General features: G+C 54.4%; 1 protein-coding gene and 1 long non-coding RNA gene across 12 annotated transcripts in view; one reads left to right on the top strand and one right to left on the bottom strand.

The window, feature by feature from the left end:
• Positions 1 to 24,615, bottom strand: part of CNTFR (ciliary neurotrophic factor receptor) — a 171,249-nt gene that overhangs the window by 67,666 nt on the left and 78,968 nt on the right. For 10 of the 11 annotated variants that reach the window (XM_068666985.1, XM_068666995.1, XM_068666987.1 and 7 more), the window contains one exon: positions 4,432 to 4,513. The exons of the other annotated variant lie outside the window; for it this stretch is intronic. In XM_068666985.1, the coding sequence (XP_068523086.1) occupies positions 4,432 to 4,513 (82 nt within the window). The remainder of the gene's footprint in view (positions 1 to 4,431; positions 4,514 to 24,615) is intronic. 11 annotated transcript variants of the gene reach the window in all.
• LOC137848215 (uncharacterized) lies at positions 13,617 to 20,242 on the top strand. The gene is made up of 3 exons (XR_011091224.1): positions 13,617 to 14,345; positions 18,196 to 18,364; positions 19,624 to 20,242. It is a non-coding gene; the product is annotated as an uncharacterized lncRNA (long non-coding RNA).

The following is a 24,615-nucleotide window of genomic DNA, read 5'->3' as shown; positions in this document are numbered from 1 at the left end:
TGAAAGATGCCTCTCCCAAACAATCATCCAGGCTCCAGGCATTGGTGCAGTACATCCCCAGGAATTACACACAGTAACTATACTCCTATTTCAAATTTTTATAATGGGGAATAATGGGACAAAATCAAGCAGAGAAAGTGGTTGGATGCCCCAGGCTTCGCAAACCCTGTTTGCGAAGTGATCAGTGGGAGCAAAGCTCTGCTCTTTCTCCTAGCGGGTACGGAAGGATCCTAAGATAGCCTAACCTGCTGAGCAGGCACTAGCAATAGATGGTAAAACCGGACGTGAGAAAAGCAGCAAGGGATGGAAGAGGGAAGAGGATCACAATCCATCTTTGAAAATTCAGCGATGTGCAAAAATAGAAATACTCCAGCTGTGAAACAGGAGGAAAAAAGGCAAGGAAAAATCATCCCACGCTTTCTTCTCTCCATCCCATCTATACTGAAATACAGACATTTCAAAGAGCGAGACAATTTTGCAAAATTGCTATAGAAAAATATACCCTCCTCTCTCCCCAAACATGCCCAAGCTGCCAGAGGGTCTGTGGTGGTACCGTGTCTGTGCTGGGGACCCACCTGAATCCCAGCACCTTAACTGCACAGCGTTTGAATGACTGCCAAAGACCTCTCGCATGTCTACAAACAAACCACGCGTCCCTGCATGAAACTAGAAACCACCTCCTACACAGAAAATGCAGGCAAAACCCAGGAAACTTCCCCAGAAGCAAAGCTACCAGTTTAACCCTGCCAGATTGATGCCCGTGGGACTTGCATGGGCTGACTGATATAGGAGGAGAGCCGGTTGCATCCCCATCAGCTGTCATAAAATCTTGGACAATGCGGCAAAGGGCGAAAAGAAGGTACCCACAGATGGTTTTCTCGTGGAGAAGCCAATTTGCATGGCTTTGCTGTGTATTTCGAAGGCTGTTTACCGGCCCAGACTTTGTCTTAGCTGAAATGTGGGCAGCATCTCTAACGAGGCGCGTGCGAACAGGAGCTCCTGGGAGGCTTTGCAGCAGAACCGATTGCAAAAGATTAGCGCCGGGGCTGAAGGGAGCAGGAGAGGAGGGAAAGTAATGAAACAAAATCTCTCTTTCTTTTCCTCGGTTGAGGAATGATGGGGGCTAATTGCTTGTTGCTGGTGAGAAAGAGAGGAGATAGCGGCGTCTCCGCTCATCGATAAATTAACCCCGGCATGTGGCATCTGAAACGCATTCATTTCCAGAGACGTTTATCTCTTTCTCTCCTCTCCCGGGTGAAAACATAATTATTGTTTAAACATGAGTTAATTCAGCAAGGTGAGGATCAATAAAGCAGAATTACTCCTCTTTTAAAAGCAGAGAAATCTCAGCCTGGGACAGACGTGGATATAACTCCAGTGCTGCTGACGGATGGGGAAAGGGCTCGGCTTGTGGCTGGAGCCTGGGAAGAGGAGCTGCCTCCTGCCCGGGCTGCTGCAGCACCCAGCCTGATGGGAACAGCAGAGCCCATCCACGGGCAGTCACAGCAACGACTAGGAAGAGCTGGAATCACCCCTCCATGTACACTTTATAGCCTGCCACATCTCCAACATGTAAACCCTTCCTATGTAGAGTTTTGGCAATGCCCCGGGGCTTCTCCCTTTCCTTCGACGGTGCCCAAGCCCTGCTATGGAGATGTCTGCCCTGCAGGGACCTCTGCCAGCCCCGCTGTCACACGCCTGAACCCCTGGCCAACCACACGTGCAAGCCTTGCAGCAGGCAGCACCGCGTTTTGCTCTGCTGTGCTTTCCCTGTCCCTGTCCTCTGGGCAGAAGTAAATCAGGCACATGCCCACACCGTGCCATCACGCCAACCTGTTCCGACAGCTAGCTCCTGCAAGCCTTATCTCTTTTTCTGTCCCCTTCCAGGTCTACCCCACGCATCCCTTTTTTTCCTCTACTAAATTCAAGAGCATCCCAGTGGCTGTACAAAACCACCCTTGCTGGACCGGGTCAGTGAGCTGAGCGCTGTGACAGCCTGCCAGAGCCACCCAGTGTGACGGATCAGCGGCGCGGAGAGATTGCTTTAGCAGCAATTGGATTAGGGCATGATGCTGCCTAGAGCAAGCACGGTGTGGGCATCGCCAGGATCAAGCCATCCTCTGGAACAAGATTGTCCTTGGGCTCTGCTCAGGGAGGGATAGAGGAACATGAGAAACTCCTGAAGATCCCTTCAGCTCTGACCTCCCCCACCTGAAAACCTTGGTGTTTGGGGAGCATTCCTGACTCCTGCATCCTGAAGTGTGCCCTTCACTCCTCCAGATCCAAGGAGAAGGACCGAAGATGAGCAGGAGAGGGGTTAACACATGAGCAACCTCACCAGCGCCGCACCCAATGCTGCTTTTATTAATTCATGTGGCACTTTGCAGGACGCTCCAGTAATCACCAGGGTGCACGTGAGAGCCAGGAGCGGGTGGCTGGCCTCACTGCGCCGTGCTCCTGCTCACTTAACAGCTTGTCACATCCTCCTCGCTCAAGTATTCAGTGCTAATGCATCTCTTAAAGTGCTTCATGAGCTATTAAAGTCGAGCGTGCCTCAAGAGCATGATAAATGGACTCTACGCCAGTGTCTTCCCCCCACTCCAGCCAGTCCCTGCCATCAGTGGGATTAATCCAACCTCCCACCCCGCTCCCTCTGCCCAAGTGCCCGGCTGGCAGGGGATGAGTCCAGGGGAGGAGGGGAGGCTGCAGCGGGGCACAGGGTGAGCTCTAGGCAGGGGAAACAAGCAAACTTATCGTGTGTCCAACTCAGTGCCTCCGGGGAGCAGCCAGATTGAGCACAGACCTGCAGCTGCCCTGCTAGCCTTCCTCCAGCTCTTATACCCAATATTTCACCCTCTCTCTGTGGCCCCCGTCTCCTTTTCATGTCCCCCCCCGTGCAGAGCAGCCTCTCCGGCTCCTGCAGATGGAGACAGCCCTGCCTCCCTCCACGCACTCCCTCCAGGTGCCTGTTGATGCAATCGGGTCTCAGCAGCTCCGGTTTCGAGCTGGTGCCCCAGACACCTCCCTGCCGGATGCAGCCGGGCAAGGGAAGGAGGAGGGGTGTGGGGACGGGGAGGATGTGCTGCCAAATCCCTGAATCCTGCCGGATCACGGAGCAGAAGGTGGGAATCGCTTCAGCTTGCCTGGAATTGCTGCCATAAGGACCCAGGACCATGCTCTCTGCACTGGAACGCTGTAGCCCGTGGCAAAACTCATGGCCAGCACTGGCAGGGAGCAGCCGTTTGCTTCTGCCTAGACAACACATTTCCACTACACAGATTCCTGAAACACCTGGTGAGCATCTCCCCAGGTTTGGGCACACAGGTTTGGGCTGTCCCTGCAGCACAGAGGGAAATAACACAGTGCATCCAGGGGATGCTCGAGCAGCTCTGTGCTGGCTCCTTTGAGGGACCTGCTAGCACAGCAGGACCAAACAGCACTGCACACAGCTCAGCACTCAGACACTTTGGGCAGACACCCTGGGAAGGTGCTGGGAATACTCCCCCGTGCCATCTAGTGTGCTCCCTCTGTATCCAGAGCGTGGCTGTCCCCATGCAACAGGGATGTGGCACCAAACTCCAGCTTCTTCACGTCCAGGCAATCAGGGCAGCATAAAGCCACCCAGTTGGATTTAGAGCAGCTCAGCAGGGTGCTCTGGCTGGGTTCATCAATCCCACCAAGCCCACAGGAACACAGACATCTTCATCCAACAAATGCAACTGCAGCTAGGTTTACTGCCAGGAAAACCAGGCAGTTGTTTTTTTTGGGGGGCATTCTGTCCCACTTCTGCAGGGCTGCCATGGGTGACACACCGTGGCAGGACTCAGCTGGCTGCCCCAAAACTGTCCTGCTCCGATCTAGACCCAGGATTGCATGGGGTCCTCCAGCTCCCAATGCCACCAGCAACTCTAGAATTCAGTCTTTCTAAAGCCCTACATCCTCTGCTCAGATGGAGAGGCACGAGCTAGTGATGGGTACACAGGGTGGGTGTCACGAGCGGTGAGGAGAAAGTCCTCCCAAGGAGGTGAGAGCTGGATAGGACAGCAGTGACAGTCACAGGGTCGGGTGACAGGCATTGGGGCTGCCAGGTTGCCACTTCTTCCCACCCTCCTTTCCCTTGATGGTGCAGAAAACATGGAATAAAGGGATGGGGAAGGCTGCAGGGCTGCCCTGGGACATGCAGGGGTCTGGGTGGGACGAGGCACACTGAGAGGGACCAGTGGGCGCTGGTGGGATGCAGGATGCCCAAACCCTGCAGGAGGGGACGCACACATCAAGCAGAGGAGAAAATGATGACATCCACAAATATTTGATCAGGCAAACGCAGACAGCATTCCCAATTCACGCTGGGCGAGAGGCCAGAGGAGCAGCACCCGCGTTTTTTGGGACCCCCCCCCCTCCTCCCGGTGGGAGAGCTGGCACAAGACTCACCCTGCTGGCTGTGCCTCTGAGCGTACACCACCACCACTGCGGCGAGCACCACGCAGCAGGCTGACGGGACGGGGTTAGCCATCTGTGGAAGCAAGCACAGGCAGGAGCAGTCAGGGTTTGCCCCGGGGGGAGCTCGCAGGCAGCGCGCCCGGAGCCGCACCGTGCCGGGCAGGAGGAAGGGGACCGCAAGGAGATGCCACGCAGCAAGATTTCAGCTCAGCAACAGGGGGACTTATTGCAAAAGGAGGCATTTTGCCGGCGCACGCTTCGTCGTTCAATGGCCTGTGGCACTTTCCAGCAGAGCTGCCAGCAGACCCAGGTGCCTGCAGGCTACAATTCGCCTTGCACGACTGCTGCAGTTTCCTCCTCTCCTATCCAGCTTCTCCCTCAAGATGTCAAACCCTGGTGCTGCGATCCCTTTGGCAGCTGCAGCATCACCTCAGGAGAGCTGTGACCCGCTCAAGACCCTGCTCACCCTGAAGTCGAGCCAGTAGGGTTAGGGTCCCAGGAGATGGGGCCATACCCAGGCTCTTCCAAGCAGCAGTCTGTGCGTAGGGTGTGCAAGATGCAGATCCCAGCCCGATACAACAGCAGCAGCATTTCTGGGTGTGCAAGAGGTGGTGTGACCCCTGCTTCTCACGCAGCACCTCCTCTTGCAGCTGGGGGCTGATGGAGGGGACCCGAGGCAGGAGGGAGCTGCTGGGGATGGTGATGGGGAAGGGCCCAGCTGCCAGCCCGCCTGCCAGGAGGTGAATAGCACCGCGTGAAAAGCAAATTACACCTTCAAAACCGTTTAAACCTCTCTAATCTACAGCGCCGTATCGGTAACGCGTGGAGGATTGCCTTTTAATCTGGAACATGAGTACGGGCTCGTTAGCCAGATGGCATCCATTTAGACCTAAATAAAGGGGGAGCTGTATCGGCCAGCGAAAAAAAAAAATGGCAAAATATATCCCGTTACCTAACACGGCCCTTGCATGGAGCCCAGATGGCCCCGGGTTCGCAGCAGGACATGAGTGCCTTTGCAGGGCTGGAGGGGAAGGCGAGTGAGGCTGGCAGGGTTTTGGGGTCCAGCAGGTTTTGGGGTGCAGCTGGGGCAGCCTGGCCCCAAATGCCTCTCAGGGGTAGGGATGCTGGGAAGGATTAGAGTGCCGAAAATGGGAGCCCAGAGAAGGGACAGGGACATTGCGGTGGCCTCACTGCTGGATTTGTGGCTCTGGGTTTGCAGCGTGAAGGTTGCAGCACCACAGCACAGATGCGCCAGCCCCAGCACTCCCTGGTCACCTTGAGCAAATCGCTCTGCCCCTGCCTCAGTTTCCCCGCCTGTAAAGCAGAGATAATGAAGGTGACCTTCCTTGGAAAGCTCCGAGCGAGGAGCACTAAGTGCTAATTACAACATCGTTATCATTCCCTCTGCTTCTCTCCTGCTCCTCCTCTGCCGTGCCTGGTCCCCGCTCTGCATCCTCCACGTGTCCCCTGCATCCACCGTGCTGCAGCCACCCCAGGGTCCCCATCCCGCTGGAGATGTCCCCAGGGGCTGCCACCTGTAGGACGGGACCCCCCCCAGCTCCCTAAGCAATCACCCTGCTCTCTGAAGCATGAGGTCTGCTCGCTGTAGCCTTAAGCTTCAGTGCCAACGTGATCCCAAGCATCACGCTCCCCACTTACAGCTCCTCCTGGGGACCAAAGCCACCTTCCCTCCCCGCCTGCTCCTCCTCTTATCAGTCATTAAAATAATTGCTGCTGCCTCTGTCTGCATGCCTGGCAGCCTCACCCGAGGCCAGACCCGTGCAGAGACAGGCACCACGGGGAGGTGATACTCGAGGGTGATGCAGGTTGGCTACAAGGGGGAAAGAGAGAGCAAGGATGTGGCCAAAGTCATTTGGAAGCCCCCAAACCCTCAGTGCCGGCACAGAGATCTCACCACTCGGCTGCCTTCCCCCCTGCAAAACTTCATTTCTTCTCAGAGACAAGCCCTGCAGCCAGGCAGGAACCGGAGCTATTTCAGTGTGAAAAATCTAGACAGAAAACCAACTTTTTCTCACTTGAATCGCAATTTCCCATGCAGTATTTGCTTTGTTTGCCTGTTTTGCCCAAAGCCATTTTTTTTTTTTCTTTTTTCCGAGCACATAACAAAACCTCCACAATTTCTGCAGATGCTTCTAATGCAAATTTCCATTTACTGCATGTGCTCATTTAATGGTTTCTCTAACAGAAGCCAGCGCCCTGGCAAGCGGGTGCACGGGACAATGAGCAGCAGAGCCCCAGCCATGCTCAGACAGGTGGGTCCCCAGGCTGCGTCCCCGTTCTGGCAGGAAACATATGAAAGGTGACAGTGGGGAACCACATTTATTACACAGCAAGCCCAGCGGTGGGGAACTCAATCTTCTGCAGAAAAGCAGTTTGGACAATATTTGCTTTTGCCCCTGTAGTGAATCATTTCTTGGCAGGAGAGGGGAAAGTGGAGCTCTGATGGTCAGTCTTAGAAGCTGATTCAACGTGGGCATGAGCATGGTCCCCCTCCGGCAGCTCTCAGTCTACACCAAATGCATTTTTAGCAGTGCTTCCCCTGGGTCGGACCAGGCTCTGTGAAAGCAAGATGTGGCCATGTGAAGTCCGGAGGCCACCCCAACAAGCAGGGTTGGGGGCACAGCGATGTGCCATTAACTGGGGTGGTGTGATGGGGTGGGGGCAGTCCTAGGGCTGGCAGCAAGAGGGAAGGGGATCGTGTAAACAGGCAGAAAGGAGGGTGCCAACCTCCGCTGCACAGCCCCGGGGTGCTCTTCTGCACGGGCAGAGAGATGGATCCCTTCCAGCTCCCCCTTAAAATGATCCCCAAAACCATGGGGACACTTGCTGGTACACCCGACTGAAAACCACTCAGCCAGCCTGAGCGCATCTGCCAGAGATGTGCAAAAAAAAAAAAAAAAAACAAGCCAACAAAAAAACAACCCAAACCTTGGTTTCTAAACCTCGCATTTGCACGACAAAGCCTTCTGTAGGGAAATTCCCCCCGGCTCTGCTGTTACAGGGCCCGGCTCTGAAGTGGTGATCCAGGAGAGGGAAAAAAAAAGCTCCATTAACTCATTTCCTCCCCGTGCGGCTCCGCTGCAGCCTTGCCAAGAGCCTTCCACGGGCTCTCCGCAGCGCCGGTGCTGCAGGCGCCGGCCGTAGCTGCTGCCCATGTACTGGGTCTGGCAAAACCACCACAGCCCGTCCTGCAGACACCAAGCAGAGCTGCTGGGGACCTGGGGTGCCGCCAGCTCCCGTGAGAGCTGCGTGGGACAGGGGGGTGAGACGGGCAGAAAGTGAAGGGAAATCCTTCAAAAAACATCCCAGCTGCTTTGGTTGGATGCACGCTGAGATAGCCAAAGGCTTCCACCAGATTCATTCTCAAGCTTGGAGCCTTGCTAAGGTGGGTCAGAGAGAAAGGCAGCTACCAGAGCTTCCCACCACGGCCATGGAGGTGAAGGAGGATGCTCGCCTGGAGGCTGAAGCCTGAGCAGCTTTCTAAGAGCTCCTGCAGAGCCCACCAGCTGGGACCATCCACAGGGACCTGGGAACATCCAGGGATGTGTGAGCATCCCTTGAAACACCTTAGACTGATGAGGGAACTGGATCTTGGCGAGCTGGCTTCAAGGACAGGTAATTTCTGGCTTGAGTGGATCACAGGAATGTGATGAGCAGGGACCCAAGACCTCCAGGGAGACCAATCTCAGTCATTGCCCTGCACCTGGAGGGGGATTTCACCTCCAAGAACAAGGTGGGTGTCTCTTCCCTTAAACCAACCCCCGCAAAATGACAAAGCCAGCCCTGAGGCATCAGGACACTGCAGCCCATACCCCGTCCCGTGGGGGATCGTGCGTGCAGTGTGGCTCCCTGCCAGGCTCATCCTCGCTCCCCAAGCATCACACAAACATGTCCCCAGGATCACCTCCAGCAACCCTGCCTACAAATAGCCTCTGGATCCAGCCTTGTGCACGGGCAGCTGCCTGCCACCGTCTGTCCCCTCGTCCTGCCCAGGGGGATGTTTCCTGCAGCCTGTACCTGTCCTCGCCGCCGCACAGAGCAGCCTATCTGCAAGCTGAGGGCAGCTGTCCAAGCCCAGCCATCTGTTCCAGCGGTGATAAAAGGCAGCAGAAAGCTCGGCATGCTAATAAGAGATGCACGTCTTCACAACTGGGAGGAAGGGAGGGAGGGAGGAGGCTGAATCCTCGCAGGTATGGGTTGCAGAGAAACACTGCCCCCAAGCCCCTTCTTCACCGGCCCCAGCGCAAGGAAGCTCAGGTGAGCAGCCACACACGAGCCCCAGTCCTTCATTCCCAATAGGCTCAGGCAGCCTCTGAGATGGAGGAAACAACAGCAAAGGAAGTTTTTGTCGCTGTTCTGCGTTCTCCCCCTTTTTACCTAACTTTCCTCCACGCTGAGCGTTTCCTGGCTCCCCGCTGGGAGACATGGCAGGAATCAATCAGATGTCTGCTTCCATTAAAGAAGTGCCATTAAAGAAGTGCCACAGACGTTTTTCTGGAGCCTCTGTTAGAGTGGGTTCTAGGGTTTTGTTTTATTTCTGCAGATGCTTCTCGTACAAGCACCCCTAGGCCCCCCTTGCTAACAAGACCTTGCCATGTAAACCCACTACAATCTCACACCAGTGACAGGGTATGCTGGCAGTTCTGGCATTTCCCAGCTCCCCTGCTTAGAAGCTGGAGAAATCACCCAAGATCAATGAATTTTGGGGCAGGTCCTGCACATGTCACTTCTCCAGGCTATGAGTGCAGCAAGAATGAACTCTTGGTGTTGCAGTGAAACTTAGCACTACGACTTCCAGTCTTCGGTCAGAAAATTCATTACGGGAAAAAAAATATAAAAGACGAAACAAAACCCCCAAATGCCCCATCAAGCAAAAAGCTCCCAACTTTTCAGAAAGGCCCTGCTGTTGTACTCTGGGTTCAGTTTGTGATTTCCAGGCAAACACTTGCAGCATTTCTTATTTTTGCTTGTAGGGCAGCATTGCTCTTCAATTTTGCCCATCGTTTTGCTCAAAGCCCTGCTTTTTGCCCTGAGGACAGTCTGTGGCCAGGCTGATTTATGAACTCCCAAACACACCTTAAAAAGCTCCGGGGCAGAGAAAGACATCACAGCGTTAAAGTCCAGCCTGTATCATAGTCACACTGTCCTAAGTGAAATAGAGGGGAAAGGGAAAAGCAAAATTAGGGAAGGAGGGGGATGCACAGAATGAAGTGTTAACATTTTGCATCAAAAAATCCTCACATCCTTGCCCTGGCATGGTCCTGCATGGAAAAGCAGAGCTTCAAAAAGTCCTGATTTTTGCTGTGCTTGCTTTCCTAGTGCAGGTGGATCAGGCTGTCCCGTGCCTGGTGCACAACAGGGCTCGGGAGCTGCAGGATGCACAGCTCTGGTACCCCTGGGAAAGGCTCCTCGCTCATTGCCGTGCTCCCGCTGCGCTGGCGGGCGTGAATTGGATTTGTGACGGGGATGTGGTGGTGCTGCTGGCCAAAATCCCAGCACAGCCGCAGCCTTGGAGAGAAGACAGCAGGAGGATGGACGAAGTTTGCCTTCCAGATCTCCTCCATCAGCTGGCCGTGGCACGGGGCAGAGCGGCTGCTGCATGCGCCCGTCCACCCCTCCCCTGCACGATGGCACACGGGGGACAGCAAACAGCACCACGAGTCCCCCCCCAATCTCCTCCACACCCCAGCCCACCCTTAGGGTTCAAACAACCTCTCTTTCCATTTTGGGGGGGTGCTGGGGGCCTGCTGACAGGTGACCCTGGCATCCTCTGCAGCAGGGAGCTCACAGCCCACAAGCCACCATGGGGACAGAGGCCATCCCAGGCAGATGGGACTTGGGGACATTTGTCTGGCACCTGATGCGGTTTCTTCACCCCGTTGGCCTCACACTGTCTCTTGGGGGATGTACACAAATGCCACAACAGCCCCCAGTTTTTGGAGCAGGCAAGCAAAGTGGTGGGGAGGGGGAAACTGAGGCACGGGGCTGCTCTGTGGTGCCCTGAGGGTGAGAAGAGTGGCAGCACGGGGGCAAATTATCCCTACCTACATTGGGTCGGCGATGCCAGCAGCACCTTTGACAGACAGAGGGATGTGCCACAGAGCCAAAACCAGGGACAGCACGGGGAGTGGAGCAACATTTCTGCCCCCCCTCCCCACTAACACCCTCCTGGGAGATCACAGGGAAGGAACCAGCCCCCTTTCTTCAAACCCCCAAGTGTCCCCACCTCACCATGCTCCTTGCCTGCAATGTGAGCAGGGTTTCCAGCAAGATCTGGCCCTGCAGAGCCCCCCCCACTGCTCCCCAGCATCACTGCGTGCAGGGGGCACATGCCGGTGCATGGGAGCTCCCCCGAACGGTGATGCCAAAAAAGCCGGGGGCTGATGCAGCTCACCTGGCTTCCAACATGTCTTTAGGGGGGGTCCCGACATCACACCCCCACAGGCACCTCCGAGCCCCCCCAGACCATCACTCTGGGGTCTTGCCACAGCCACACCAGCAGCGTTTGCTGGGAGCAAGCAGAGGATGAGGAGGATGAAGCAGGGCTGGCCCGAGGCAGCTGCGCCGAAATAAAAGGCACGAAAGTCCCTCGCCCAAAACTACAGGAAAATTTAATTACCAAGGACAAAACACCATCTGTTTGTGTGGACTGTGACCTCACGCTGGCCCCTGGCTTTAACAGCTCTTAAATTAGCATGTTTGTTAGGGGGTATTAGCTGTTTGACATCAGGGAAGCTGTTCCCAAGGGGGCGAGGAGGGGGGACGGGGCGGTCGCGCACCAAAACGCGTGCCTGGGCAGCGTGGCGAGCTCGGAGGCGGTGGGGCAGCAAGGATCAGCCTGGAAATGCACGTCCCCCAGGACCTCAGCTAGCACACACTGATAGGAAACGTCCCCCAGCACTGGTAAGTGCCACTTTGGAAGCGAGGGTCCCTTCTGAGCACAGCCTCAGGTAGAGGTGAAGAGCTTTGGCGATCCCAAAAGCAGCCGCTGCCAGCTGGGCTTGGGCACCAGCCCCTGCTTGGGCGACAGCCTCAGCTCTCAGCCTCTTTCCAGATCCACAGCCAAAAGGGAAAGAGAGAACAAGATGTATGCTCCGAGGAAGATTTTGCAACTGGAAGCCAGCAATTAAATAAATACTCAATACGGGGGAAATTTGGTTAAAATCAAATTTGTTTCCAGCCCTGCAAGGGAGGGAAAATGCAAACACTGGTACCAAGCCCAGGAACAGATTTATTCCCCAAGTGATGCCAAATTGGGCATGTCCTTTATTTCTTCCTCATGGTTTACAGGGTTCAGTATCCATACTACCTTCCTACCTACCAACACAGGCTGCAGCAAGCATGGTCTGCAGTCAGCCGGGTTATTTGGGAGAAAAAACAACCCACAAGGGAGAGGCCCCACTTAGTGAGATCCCAGCAGCTTTTTCCTTCAGCACCTTTTCCTTCAGTTCTGCAAGCTCTGCTCCTCTCTGCCAGCCTTCCTCTCCCACCTCTGTGCCCCCAGAGGGGGTTTGAGGAGCCAATGTTCAGCCACTTCCAGCTTTCCCAAGGAAATCAATCCTTTGGTGTAAAGGGGCCAGTGATCCGCATACGGTATCTGGAGGCTGACCAAGGGTCTCTCTGAGATGATGCCCCCCAAAACAAGACTTGTACCTATGCCTGCAAGCCCCAAACTCAGTGGCAAAATGTGTCAACCCAGGTCTAAGACCGTGTTAACCATGAGAAAACCAGAACCACGTTTCTAACAGCACACCGAGCTGCCTGCCCCACGCACTGTGCAACGCAGAGCTCGAGCTCCGGAGGAGAGCACGTGTGGGGAGCATCGGGGAGGAACTGGGAGACCTTGCAAAGAGAGGATGTGCAAGGAGAGCACGTTACACATCCCCCTGATATGGCACGGAGCCCACAGGACCTCATCCCTCCTAACCGAGAGCTCTTTCAGGAGTCTTCATCCGGGGCCAAGTCCTCTGCATCCATCACAACACAAATGACCGGGGCGCAGCTCTCACCGCCTCTCCCCGGGAGGAAGGAAAAAGGCAAAGCCCCAGCGTGAGGCGGAGGGGACGGGGGCTGATCCAGCCCTCTCCCTGCGGTGACCCCATCCCCTCGGCGGCCCCGCCACCGCATCCGGCCCCGGGGGCCGTCCCCTACCTGCGCCGCACTTCCAGCAGCTTCGTGGCCGGCCAGATGCAGACCATGTGTGCGCTTTATCTCCGGACCCTTCCTGCAGGCTCCAGAGCCTTCCACTGCAAAAAATAAAAATCAAACCCAACCCCACAGCCGAGAGTCCCCGGTGGCCGCCAGCCCCTCTCCAAAACTCTGGCTCGACGCGATCCGCCTGGGTAAGGTTTGTTTTTTAATTAGAAAATATTCATCAGCGTTTAAAAATGAAATAATAATAATAATGAAAAAAAAAAAAAAGTGTCAACCAGCTGGGGCTGCAAAAGCCGTGGCGTTTTGGCTCCCGACCGAGCACTTTGATAGAAAGGCTCCTTGGAAAACGCCATAGAAAATATTTAATTTCTCCCAAGGCCTGCATATGGGGCTCATCACTCGCGCATATTACACAGGAATATTCATGTGCGCTGGCCTCCTGTTACAGGATGACGAGGGTTCGCCGGTGCAGCATGCGAGAGGGGCTCCTTCCTTTCCCTTCTCTGTTCTGGAAGAGGAAAGCGCTGTGCTGCACCTTCAGTCCCCAGCCATTCCTCAATGGCAGGGAAAAAGGGAAAGGTGAGCCAGAGGCTGGTCCACTCGCATCCATCAGCCTGCTGTGCTCGCTTCCACTGCCTCAGGGCAATGCCACGGATGGGCAGCAGACAAGGGGAATGCACATTTCTACCCTGGTTTTGCTCCTTTCTCATTGCCATTCCTGTTCCCACCCTACCTGGATGGAGGGGCCCATCAAACCCTAGCTCTTAAGCACACACGTGAAAAGGAGTCATTAAAAAAATACTGAACTTTCCAAACAAAATTTCACAATGAGTACTTTGTTCCCAAATAACACCGTACTCACACATGCACAGACACACTCATTATCTTTTTTTTTTTGTGTGTTTTTTGCAATCCTTCCCAACCTGAGACGAAGTTTGGTGCCAGGTACTTTCCTAGGCAGGGTCAGCTAGATCTCACAAGGAAGACAAATATTCCAGGAAAACAACCAAACAAACAGAAACCCTTAAAGCACATCTGGAACATTGCTATTGTTTTGTGGGCTCTGCTACAAGATGGACATTGGTGATTTCTAGCAAAGGGCCATCACGGCAGTCACAAAGCACATGGGGATGAGGAAAGGTTGAGAAACACGGCTTGGCCAGCCTGGAGAGGGGATGGATTTGGGGGGACCTAACAGCAGGCTGCCAGTGCTTGTGGGGAGGTAATGGAGATGATGAAGACAGACCCTTCCAGGCTTGCCACAAGGAAGACATTTCCCCATGGGGACAGTCACACACTGCTGTGGGATCTGGAAGAGGTTGTGGGATCTCCAGCCTTGGAGGTTTTCAAGACCGAGACGGGCAAAGCAAACCGGTCTGAAATCGGTATTCACCCTGCCTGCAGCAAGAAGCTGGGCTGGAGACCTCCCAGAGTCACCCCTAGCATGGATGGCTGTAGGAATGCACCATCACCAGGAAAAATTAAACATAAAAAGGTCTCCCATGAATTCTGGGAGTGTGACAGCTCAGCTCCATGCTCCTTTCAAACACATGCTTCTTTCCAACAACCCAGTGAGGTTGGTTTGCATAAACCCGACTGGCTCTCTGAACCCCACCTTGGATGGAGACCGCGGTGCTGCACCACGGCAGGGCACAGCCCTGACCCCATGAGGACGGCCGTCTTCCCCACTTCCAAACCTCCTCCTGTGGGGAAAGGCTCTCCTGACACCCGTAAGTGATTAACGAGCAGCCAGGCTCGTCAGCACGCATGCTGCGTGCATGGGTGCTTGCGTGCGTGCGCGCTGCTCAGAGAGACTTGGCAGGGGTGGGGAGGTGGGGGGAAGCGCGCTGACAAGCAGATGATTAATTGAAATGCAAGGGGGAGGAAAAGTAACGTCCGCTGAAACTATCAGCCGGCGCGAGCATGGGAAAGAAATTCGGAGACACCGTCCCCATCCCCTGCTCCGCACGCATCGCGCCTCCCAGCCCGGAGCTGCTCGCCAGTCCCTTCCTGGCTTCTATTTTTGCAGGTGCAATTTCATACTTGAAAATAACCATGCTGCACACGCACGTATATTTCTTCCTCCCCGGCCCCCCGGCTCATTGCATGCGGAAACGGCAGCGATGGGAGAGCGAACCTCCCGGCGCGCGGCGCGCGGCAGCAATTAGCCATCCGAGCGCTCGTTACCCTGCGCCGCTGGGCGCAGGTGCCCACAGCCAGGGCTCTCTGCTCCTCCTGCACCACTCGTGCCTTTCAAGTGGGCACGGGCTCGAAAACACACACGACATTCCTGCTTTGCACCAAAATAATAGTAATTGTAATAAAAAAAGAGGTAAGCGATAAAAAAGGCTGAAAACTCAAGCCTGGCTCAGCTCCGAAACTCTGCTCGGAGTCTGTAAATTATATCCTAAGCAGAGCTGGCGCGACTGCACCATCAGCAAACAGGGAGACCGAGGTGGAGAAGGGGGAGCGAGCTTCTGTTCCTCGCCTCGTGCTAGCAGGCTGAGCTTGGGTCACCAAATAAATTGCATTAAGACATGCAAATGGGTGCATGTCGGTCCCCAGCATCGCTGATGGGCAAAGCACAGAGGGGAGCCCACCAGGTACTGAAGGCAGGGCATGTCACAGGAGGGGACCCTGAGCTTCAAAGCCCTGGGCTGAAAAGCCTGGGATGTGATCTCGCTAGTGGCCTCTAGATGCAACTGTAGCACAGACAGTAAATCACGGCAGTGGTGCCTTCTGCCAGCAAAGCGGGCTCTTTGCTGCTGTGCCAGCTGGGCACTGAGCACGGCTTTATGGAGCAGAGAACACTCCGGGATGCCCCTGGGAAGGAGATCCACGTTGGGATAAGCCAGGACCCAAATTTAGGCTAGCCTGCACTCAGGAAGCTGATCCCCAGTGGAGAAGACCAGTTTGGAGAATTGATCTGGGTGCGTTGTTCTGCATTTTGCTGCGCAGGTAATGACGGGAGCGGTGCGCGATTGCATCGGAGGGCTTCGTGAAACACTTGTACGATTGACATGGTTTAACAGACTGCTGTTTATGAGACAGAGCAGTATTTAAAAGACACATTTCTCTCAGAGCCGCACATAAAATTTGATAGCTAAATAGCTGTAAATGCTACTGAAGGCTGACAACTCGAAGAGGAATAGAGGGTCTGTCATGCGGAGTATCCGCCAATACACCCGGCCCCGCAGAGCCGACGAGACTTCCAGTCTCATAAAACCTTTTTTATATTGGAAGTGAGAATTTGTGCAGCGCATATGAACTCTCTTTTATTGGGCTGGTGTGATGCTGAGAAAATGCAGTTAAAGTTGTACGAGTCCTCCTTGGAGCGCTATTGGGGCGCCTATAAATCAAAAGCTTTATCCCGGAACGTGTTTACTAAATAAACCAGCTTTAACTCAGCTCATGTGAGCCGGAGGGTGCCATTTGCACCCCGGTGCCCCCAGCTAGCAGCTGCAGCCTGGCTGCGTCCCCTGCGTCTGTCCAGCCCCCAGTGCCTCGGGGCACTCCCCGCAGCATCCCGGGCAGGATGGGCGCAGACGTGCCCTGGGTACCCAGTGGAAGCGGATTATTTCCCAGCCTCCACAAAGACCTGGTGCTCTCCGGCTGGGGAGGAAGGTTTGGGCCAGCTCCCTTATCCCCCAAAGACTCCTAGATCTCCACTCTACAGCTGCATTAATTATTTCATCTCAGTCTGGCTTCCTCATTAAGCTAACCTAGACGTCCCGCGTCTGAGTGACAGCGAGCTAGTCTGCCAGGACCCAAGCCAGCAGCACTGGAAGCCATAGGTTTGATGTGATTTATGGGGACTAATATTACACATATCTCAAACACGCAAGCTTCAGAGGACCCGAGGCTGCCGAGCAGAGTGGGAGGACGGCAGAAAGCCCACGCAGAGCCGGCAGCGTGGAATCCAGACCAAGCCTGGGTGTCGGCATCTCACCGGTGCTCGTCAGGGAGGGCCGAGCCTCACTGCTGGCCCGTTTCCCTGGAAGATGCCCGTGAGCCACGGGAAGCCCCAGTGCTGCCCTATTCCACCTCTGGCAGCAGACCGCAGCGTGACAGCAAACATCTGTGTCTGAGCAGGGGCTGGCAGCGCGGCTGAGCCGCTGGACAGCCCCTTCGCCCCTCTCCACCGATGTGGCTGCGAGCTCAGCTAATTTCGGTATCAGGTTCCCCTTGGGATGTCTGGCATCTGTGGGCTATAACAACACTGCTTCGGGGCATTAGGCAGATCCTCTTTTTCCGACACCGCCAAATCCAAGGCTTTTGTGCGAATCCGCTGCATTTTGCCTGCTCTGCAAACAAGTGTGTATAAATGCAAGGCTTCAGCCCCCTGGAAGCCTCCAGGGAAAATTCAAAGCAATGAAGAAATATGAGTTGCTTTTCTATGAACCCATCAAAAAAGGAAAAAAAAACACCCTGAAAAAACCCACATTACTTTTCAGCCCAGTTTTGCCAGCAGTACAGGTCTTTTTCCCACAGTCTAAGGAATCAACACATTTTCAAATCACTCCTGCTTATGGTATTGAATATCAGAACATGATTGCCTTTCATTCAGCAGCTGTTTTGGGACACCGGGGGAAAAGGCAGGCAGTCCAAACTTTGCAAAACACAAGGAAGGGGCTCGATGCATTTAAAAACTAGTTGCAAGAAGTGGAGAGGGAATGGAGAGGTCTGCAAGGGGTGCGTGCGGTGAGGACGGTTTGGGGGTGAGCAGGGTAGAGAGGAGCAGAGTTGGGAGCAAGTCCTGGAGGCGAGGAGCTGGGAAGAAGAGGGCTGCGATGGTGGGGTTGGATGGGAACCTCCCGTGGGTCCTTCATGTGCCTCACACTGAAAAACAACCCAACATGGCCAGCAGCAAGTCAGATGAGAAAGGGATGGAGCAGCATAGCTGCTTTCCACAGAAAAATGAGCCTTTCTGGAAAAAGAAACAGCCCAGCACGGATGCCAGTGCCCTGGATGCTCTCCTGGGGCTGAGCAATGATGGGAAGGAAGCTCTCCTGTGTGCCTGCACAGGGCAGTTGTTCCTAAATCCCTGCCTTGGTGCTGGCTGATCCCAGAGACGCCCCCTTGGGCATGGGACAGCCTGGTGGCACCCCGACCTGTGTTGTGGTCCCACAGGTTACCTGAGAGGTGCACACAGGATGAGGCAGTGCTGTCTCCAATCCCTCTCTCACCCAGCTGGTCCAAGCCCCCCGAAATACAGGGGGTGCCAGCATCCTTCCACAGCCCCACCTTCCTTTCACAGCACCGCTCGACTCCTTCAGCTCGGGCTCCTTAGAAGAATGCAGGGGTGCAGACTCATTTTTCCATGAGAAACAGCATTATTGCCTGATTTACCCACCTCCAACCTAATGTGTGGATGCCCAGCATCTCTGTGCTGCTGCTGGGGAGTGGGCAGCTCTGAAAATAAAACCAGCAGCTCTCTCCCCTTCCTCTCTGCCCAGCCGTGCCCTGAGGATAATTACACCACAGCAGTGCCAATGAGCAGGGCGCTCGCTGCTCTCTCTTCCCACTCTTCGAGGCAGTTATTTAACCTCGCTGAAGCAATGCTATGATCCCATTTCACAGACGGGGAGCTGCAGAGCAGAAATGCAACCCAGGCTCAAGGTGAAGGAGGGAACCTGCAGGGGAGGAAGGCACTGAACCCTCCCTTGGCTGGCAGCATCCTCTGTGTCTTCTGCACATCCCCTGCATCCTCTGCACATCCTCTACCCATCCTGGTACAGTCCCATCAGAGGTGAGGATTTGGCGCATTAAAAGGATACCAAATGGAGGGAACAGCAACAGGCTATGGAGGATTAGTTAAAATACGTTTGTTCTAAAGCACTGGAAGGAGAAAAGCCCTAGTTTCCTACAGGCTTGTGCCATGTAATCCCCCCATGCTGTCAGCAATAGCTCTGACCTCCTGCTTGTGCCACCTGGAGGTGAGGCAACCCAAATCCCAGGGCTTGCCAAAACGGGGGCACTAACTGGGGTCTGCCTGGTGCCCTTCTCTTGGAGATGCCTCCCTGGCTGTCAAACCTGGCTGTGTTCAGCTGCCAGGATCGTGAGTCTTTGTGGGGAAGGCTGACAGCCCAGCAGACCATAGGAAGGGGACAAAAAAGGGAGGGGAAATGGGGAGAGCCAAGCCCAGCAGGTATCAGCACCCCATGGGGATTTGCAGCCATCAGCCTTGGCTGAATGTCCCCAGTGATGTCCCTGGGAGAGCCCTGCCCTGCTGCCACCTGGGGAGAGGAACCAGAGCTGGGCACCTCATCCCCATCCCAGCCAAGCTCTGATCTCCACCTGGCCCTGCAGAGTGGCAACAGAGCTGCAGTGCCACCAGGTAAGCAAAGAGGCAGGACGGCCGGGCTGCTCGCAGAGACAAAGTGCCTCTCTCCTTCCTCCCAGATTGCAAGCAGATGTGTGCTTAAATTACCTGCTGCTGACTGCGACGCTTAGCAAAGAGCCATGGTCTAGGAGCAGAGCGAGGAAAAATGTGTGAAACGAATGAGGGGAGGATTAGCAGGAATTCAGGCGGCTCTGGAAGGGCAAAGTGTCGCTGTTGCAGAAAAATGTCACTTCCTTTGCAAAACCTGGCTGCCCTCGGAGGGAATAAACCTCAAGCTGAGCCTGTTGGACCCAGGGGGAAGCAGATCCCCTTTGGGAGATGAAATCCTGCCCCTGGTGAGGGTGGAGAGGTTGGGAAGAGCACAATGCCACGGAGCACTGCAGGAGCAGCTCCGGTTGCATTGCACAGGGTTTTCTTCCTATTCCAAATAAACCCTCCAAGCCTCAGCACCCATCTGCATGCATGGCTGTGCACCCCAGCCCCAGGAGGCTTTGAACAGCCCCCAGAATGTGCTCCTGCAAGCATTCACCCATCCTCACACACCTTCTCCAACACCTCCTGGGCAGCTGCACGCTTGCCCCATGCCTGGAAGAGCAGCCAAGCTGGGGGGGGGGGTGTCTTCCACCTCCCTGCAGCATCCCATGCAGCAAAGCAACATTTTGCAGGCTGAGCCAAGCGAATCTTGCTCTCGGCAAGACCTTGGGGGTCCCACGTGGCGTCCCGCTTCCCGGCACAGCTCGGCGGCTGGAGCAAAGAGCGGAGTCAGAGCCCGGCCTGCAGAGCACTGCGCCGGGTTCACACACGGGAAACAGAGGATCGGAAATCTCCGAAGCGCACAGCTGGAATCCACACCCCTGACCGTGTTTTTGTGAGATATCACGTACATTTTTTTAGAGCTATCTGGAGAGGGATCTGCTTTAGAGCTGCCTGGTCATGCTGACCGGGATCTTCAAGTGTTCCCTGTCCCCCCAGCCCATGCTCATCTGTTGCCTTTGCCCTTAGACCATGAAATTATTTAAGGACAGGATCACTTGTCCTGCCCCACGTCCGTTCAGCATCAGGGACATAGGGAGGGGGATAGAAAAGGACGTGCCACCCAGAAAACTCCCTGTGGGATACCGTGCACCGACGCCCTGACATGGTGGTCCCCAGAAACCCTGGGGTTTCTCTCCCCATCCTATTTACAGCCTCAGAAGATCACCGCAAGGGGAAAGCCCGTGAGCAGCCGTAAGATGCTGATGTGGTACCAGGAAGAATGGGAACCCCGGCAGTGCTCAGCTCCCTCTGGTACTGTCATAGCATTATGTGTTGGCCAATATTTTGCAGGCAGACCTTCCCCTCTTTGCGTTTCACAGATATTTGCAAGAGGGCTTTGGCCGCATCCATACCCACAGAACAGATGTTTTGGGAGCATCCCTGGTAAAAACGGGTGCCAAAACCTCGCAGATCCCATGCCCCAAAACGCACACATCAGTGACCACCCCCCCTTTCAGCAGCACTGGGGGGTGGTCGCTGATCTCAGCTCCCCCCCTTCACACCCCCTGGCCCTGCTCTGCCAGGCTCTGCGAGTATTTTGGGGAGAGCCCAGGAGCCCTCGCTGCCCAGCCTCCCTCCCACAACGAGATGGGAAACCCATTAAACGCTGCAAGCAACGAAGCCTCCGCTGCTGCTCCCCGGGGGCGCTTTCACAGTCAACTTGAGGAAATTGTTCCTGATATCCAGCCTAAATTTCCCTTTGTTGATTTTCAGTTCAGCAGCGGAAAGGTGGGAGCTTTAATGAGACAAGCGGGGCCGCTGCAGGGGAAGGAGCCGTCAGTTTGAGCGAGGCAATGCACAGAGCTGTGGTTTAAGTGGAGCAGCTATTGCGAAAATCCCAGAATCCTGCAAACTTGGGATGGAAAAGGTCTATTAGCTTTCCCAATGGACTAACGCGAGATTGTTCCCCCATTTTCTAATGCCTCTCCCAGTCCAGCTATTTGATTGGGACCAGAGCTCTGCAAAAATGTGACGGGCTGGCTCTTTTTAAAAAATAAAAAAATAAAAAAAAAATGAATTGCCGCATGTGGAATAAAATTCTGGGCTTTATGGACAGATTTTGCAGCTTCATCCAAGGGCAAATTTTTTTGCTGGTTGTGAAGCCAATAACAGCCTTCACTCTTTTTTCCCCTTTACCTGGGGAAAAGGCTTTTCATCAGTGGTGTGCCTGGGGTAATGAAGCTAGCAGGCTGTGCCACACCAATGCAACCGGACTTCTTTGCCCAGCACAGAAACTGGGCTCCCTGCAGAAGAGCTCGACCGCGCAGAGCAAACCTACCACCGGCAGATGTTTGCCTTAATGGCATGCAGTTTTCTTAAATGTCAGGTGCCTGCATGGCAGCAGAAGGGCACTTTTTCCACTCTTGCTTTTACGGCTTGTAAAGGCAAAACGGCCGCACGCTCCCTGGAAATGTCAGCTCCGTTTTCCCGGGGACCTGCCATCTGTCGGCACGCTGCCTGCACCCGGAGAGGAGAGAAGAGACGAGGAGAGGACAGGACAGGACAGGACAGGACAGGACAGGGCAGGAGGAGGATGCACTTGGATGCTGAGGGTTTCACTTCTGTGTCCCCAGCAATACACATGAGGGATAAAGCCTCAGCACAGCCCCAAGAACAAAACGCAGGCGGTGGCACGCAACAGTTTTGCCCCTGCCTTTCATTTCCTGACACTGGAGCACTGATCTGAGGCAGGACCGGGCTTTTCACCCAGAGACGCATGGGAACTTTAAGACCACGTCTGTGCCAGGGTTTGTACAGCAGAAACAGCAGGGAAGTGGCCAGGGCAGAGGTGCAGCACCGCTCCCTGCCCTGCCTCTCTGCAGCTCCCCAGGTCTCTGCTGACCTTGAGGGAAAAGCTCGCTGCGGCTCCAATAATGACAGGCTGCAAAAGCTTAAATAAGAGCGAGCCGTACCACAGCATAAAACCCCCAAACCCTAACCCCCCTGACGCTGGTGCAGCAGGAAAAAGAGCAGAGCAGAGGGGAATGAAATAGAGACTTTCTCCATCTCCTTCCTAAAAACTCTGCGTTGCACGGTACATTGCAACTTTGGGATGTGGCAGGATACCAGCGGCAGTTTATGCGTTGCAAAACCACCTCCTCCGTGGCAGCTGAGATTTCAAGCATCAGCTCCAACCTTGGTAATATTTTTTACATATTGAGTCACCACCAGCCCTGAAAATAACAGGGGAAAAGGGCTGGGATTTCAAAGACTTTAATGCCTGGCTGGATCCGCTGGGAGCCGGGACAGCCCAGCTGCCAGCCTGCTGCCACTCTTCCTCGCAGCGAGTTTGAAAGGATGCGAGGCGATGTGAAGCTCTGGCGTGGCAGCCCAAGAAAAAGAAGGATGAAGCTTTAAAAACCTGCCCTGCTTTCCTCTCAGTGCTGGAGTGCCCAGGGCACAGCGGATGCAGCCCTCCTTTGGTAGGTTTTACTGTGCAGCCCCGAGGCAAGAGGACTTTTAACAATCCAGCCTTTTTTTTCCCCCTTATGGGAAAAAAAAAAAAAAATCAGGTCAGGTTTTTGCCTGCAAACATCAACATCCCCAAAACTGCTGAGGGAAGAGGGGACCCAGCAGTGCCTTTTCCACTGGTGAGAGCAAAGAGGGGAGGACAGGTGGACGGGGAAGAGAAGGATTGCTCCTCACACACAACCCTGCTCCCTTCAGATCGCCATTCAGCCTGAAGGTCTACCTCCCCAAGATGCATTCCCAGATAAATTATTCAATTCCCTGCTCTTCCCCTTCTTCCATCAAGGGAGTAACTGTCTCTGATAGCCCTGATTCGCTAAATAAAACACTCCTTTGAAGGCTCCCTGCAATAACATTTGCACAGAAAATTGACATTCTTCCTCCTTCCTCTCAGCCCGACGCTGTTTGTTTGTGAGTTAATAACTTCGACGCTCGGCTGAGCTATTGATCCCTCCTCAGCACAATCGTTCTTTTGGGTGCGAAATACACAAAAATAAAATAATGAGCTGGCAACAGCAAAATGAACTCGGCACTTCCGCAGGGCCCCGGGGCGCTGGCCTTGCAGGGGACGTGGCTCTTCCCAGCCCCAGCTGGACGAGGTTGGATTTACTTCTCCATCCCTCTCCTGCCCTCCTCATCCTCAGGAAAGCCACATTTTCGCTTGCAGGTGGAAAGCTAGCTTTTATAACCCCAAATTAGTATTTAGCATTAAGTATTTGCCACCCAGCCAGGGCTTTGTGGCACGATGATGCTCCTTCCCCTCTCCCCCAGTAAAGCCCAGTGACATTTCCGATTTGACAGCTTTCTGCCGCAAAGTGTCACTTTGAACAAAATCAAACCGCTCTGCGGGACGGAGGTGATCCGGAGGAAATCCCAGAGGAAGCTATCCGAGCAGTTTGCTCCCACTTTGCTCTTTAGAGCTGTGTGATATCGTCCTGGAACAAAGCCCCCAGGCTTCACCCGAGCCATCTCGATAGTGGTCGGTGGGGAGCAGCTCCCCCTGCGATACCCACCGTAATGAAAGCTGATGAAAGGAAACGTTTAACAGCCCTGCACTGCCCTCCTCGTCCTCCTAAACGGCTCCCTGGCTGCCAGGGCATCGCACCACCTCTCCCCGGGGATCCTCGCCCATGCACCGACTTTGTGTTTTCGCTTTGCAATCTGCTCACATGCCTTCAGCTAATTGTTCTTCAGACTGCTCTTTTCAGGGGAGATTTTCATGGCAAACAATCAATTTTCCCAAGTTGCATTTTCCTTCAAATCCTTTGATGTCTGGGAAAATAACAGGCAACCTCAACACACGGCTGAGTATCAGGCGAGGGCTGGGAAGCACTAAGCGGAAATGCATTTAGTTGTCTGGGTCAAAAACCATTTCCTTTGTTAAATGATTATTATTGTTCCAAGAGGATTTCAGTGGGAATTGAGGGTGCTTAGATAGATGGATTCACAGGTTTGCTGAGCTTCTATAAGGGTCTCTATATCCTCCACCATAATTCTACATCATAACTTCCAACACCAATAACTCTTCTATGACTCCCAACAGATATTCCTGTGCCTTCCAAAGCAATAACTTCTCAATGAACTCCAGACCTGCCAAATCGACTGTTTTTCCCCCGCGGACGCCTGCTTTTTGGCCCTTCTCACAGCCCCCCTGGGAATCCTGACCCATTTACCTCTCCTTCTGGTTCCAAGCTGAGCGCAGGGGGAGATGAGATCAGAAAGCGATCTGCATCGTATGTCAAGAAATAGCTCTGGCACTAAAAGGTTGCAGTCAGCTCCCATTTTCCTGACTGCTCTCAGCAGCCCGGGATGCAGCCCGCGCTCCCGACCTGCTCGCACAGGCGGCTCCCCCAGCACCCTTCCATCCCCGAAGCTCCTCGGGTCGCTCCTTCCTTCCCAGCCCTACCTGAACACGGGTCTGAGCCCTTCTCAGGCCTCCCCTGGAGAAATTACTTGGGTTACTCGCTGGGGCTAGAGAACAAACACTTAAATAAGAAATAAATTGCAATGCGTTTCTCGGGTCGCCAAGCCTCCAGGTTCAGCGTAAGAGCACAGAGCCGCTACCTTTCTGGGCACTTGATCTTAACGATGTGTTAATTAAGCTAAGGTTAGAATCACTCGTTACCTTATTATTTTTGTTTCTATCACAGTAA

Source organism: Anas acuta, chromosome Z, assembly GCF_963932015.1.
Source record: "Anas acuta chromosome Z, bAnaAcu1.1, whole genome shotgun sequence".
Classification (NCBI taxonomy): domain Eukaryota; kingdom Metazoa; phylum Chordata; class Aves; order Anseriformes; family Anatidae; genus Anas; species Anas acuta.
Note: the sequence above shows the minus strand (reverse complement) of the source record. Positions and strands in the feature narration are given on the sequence as shown.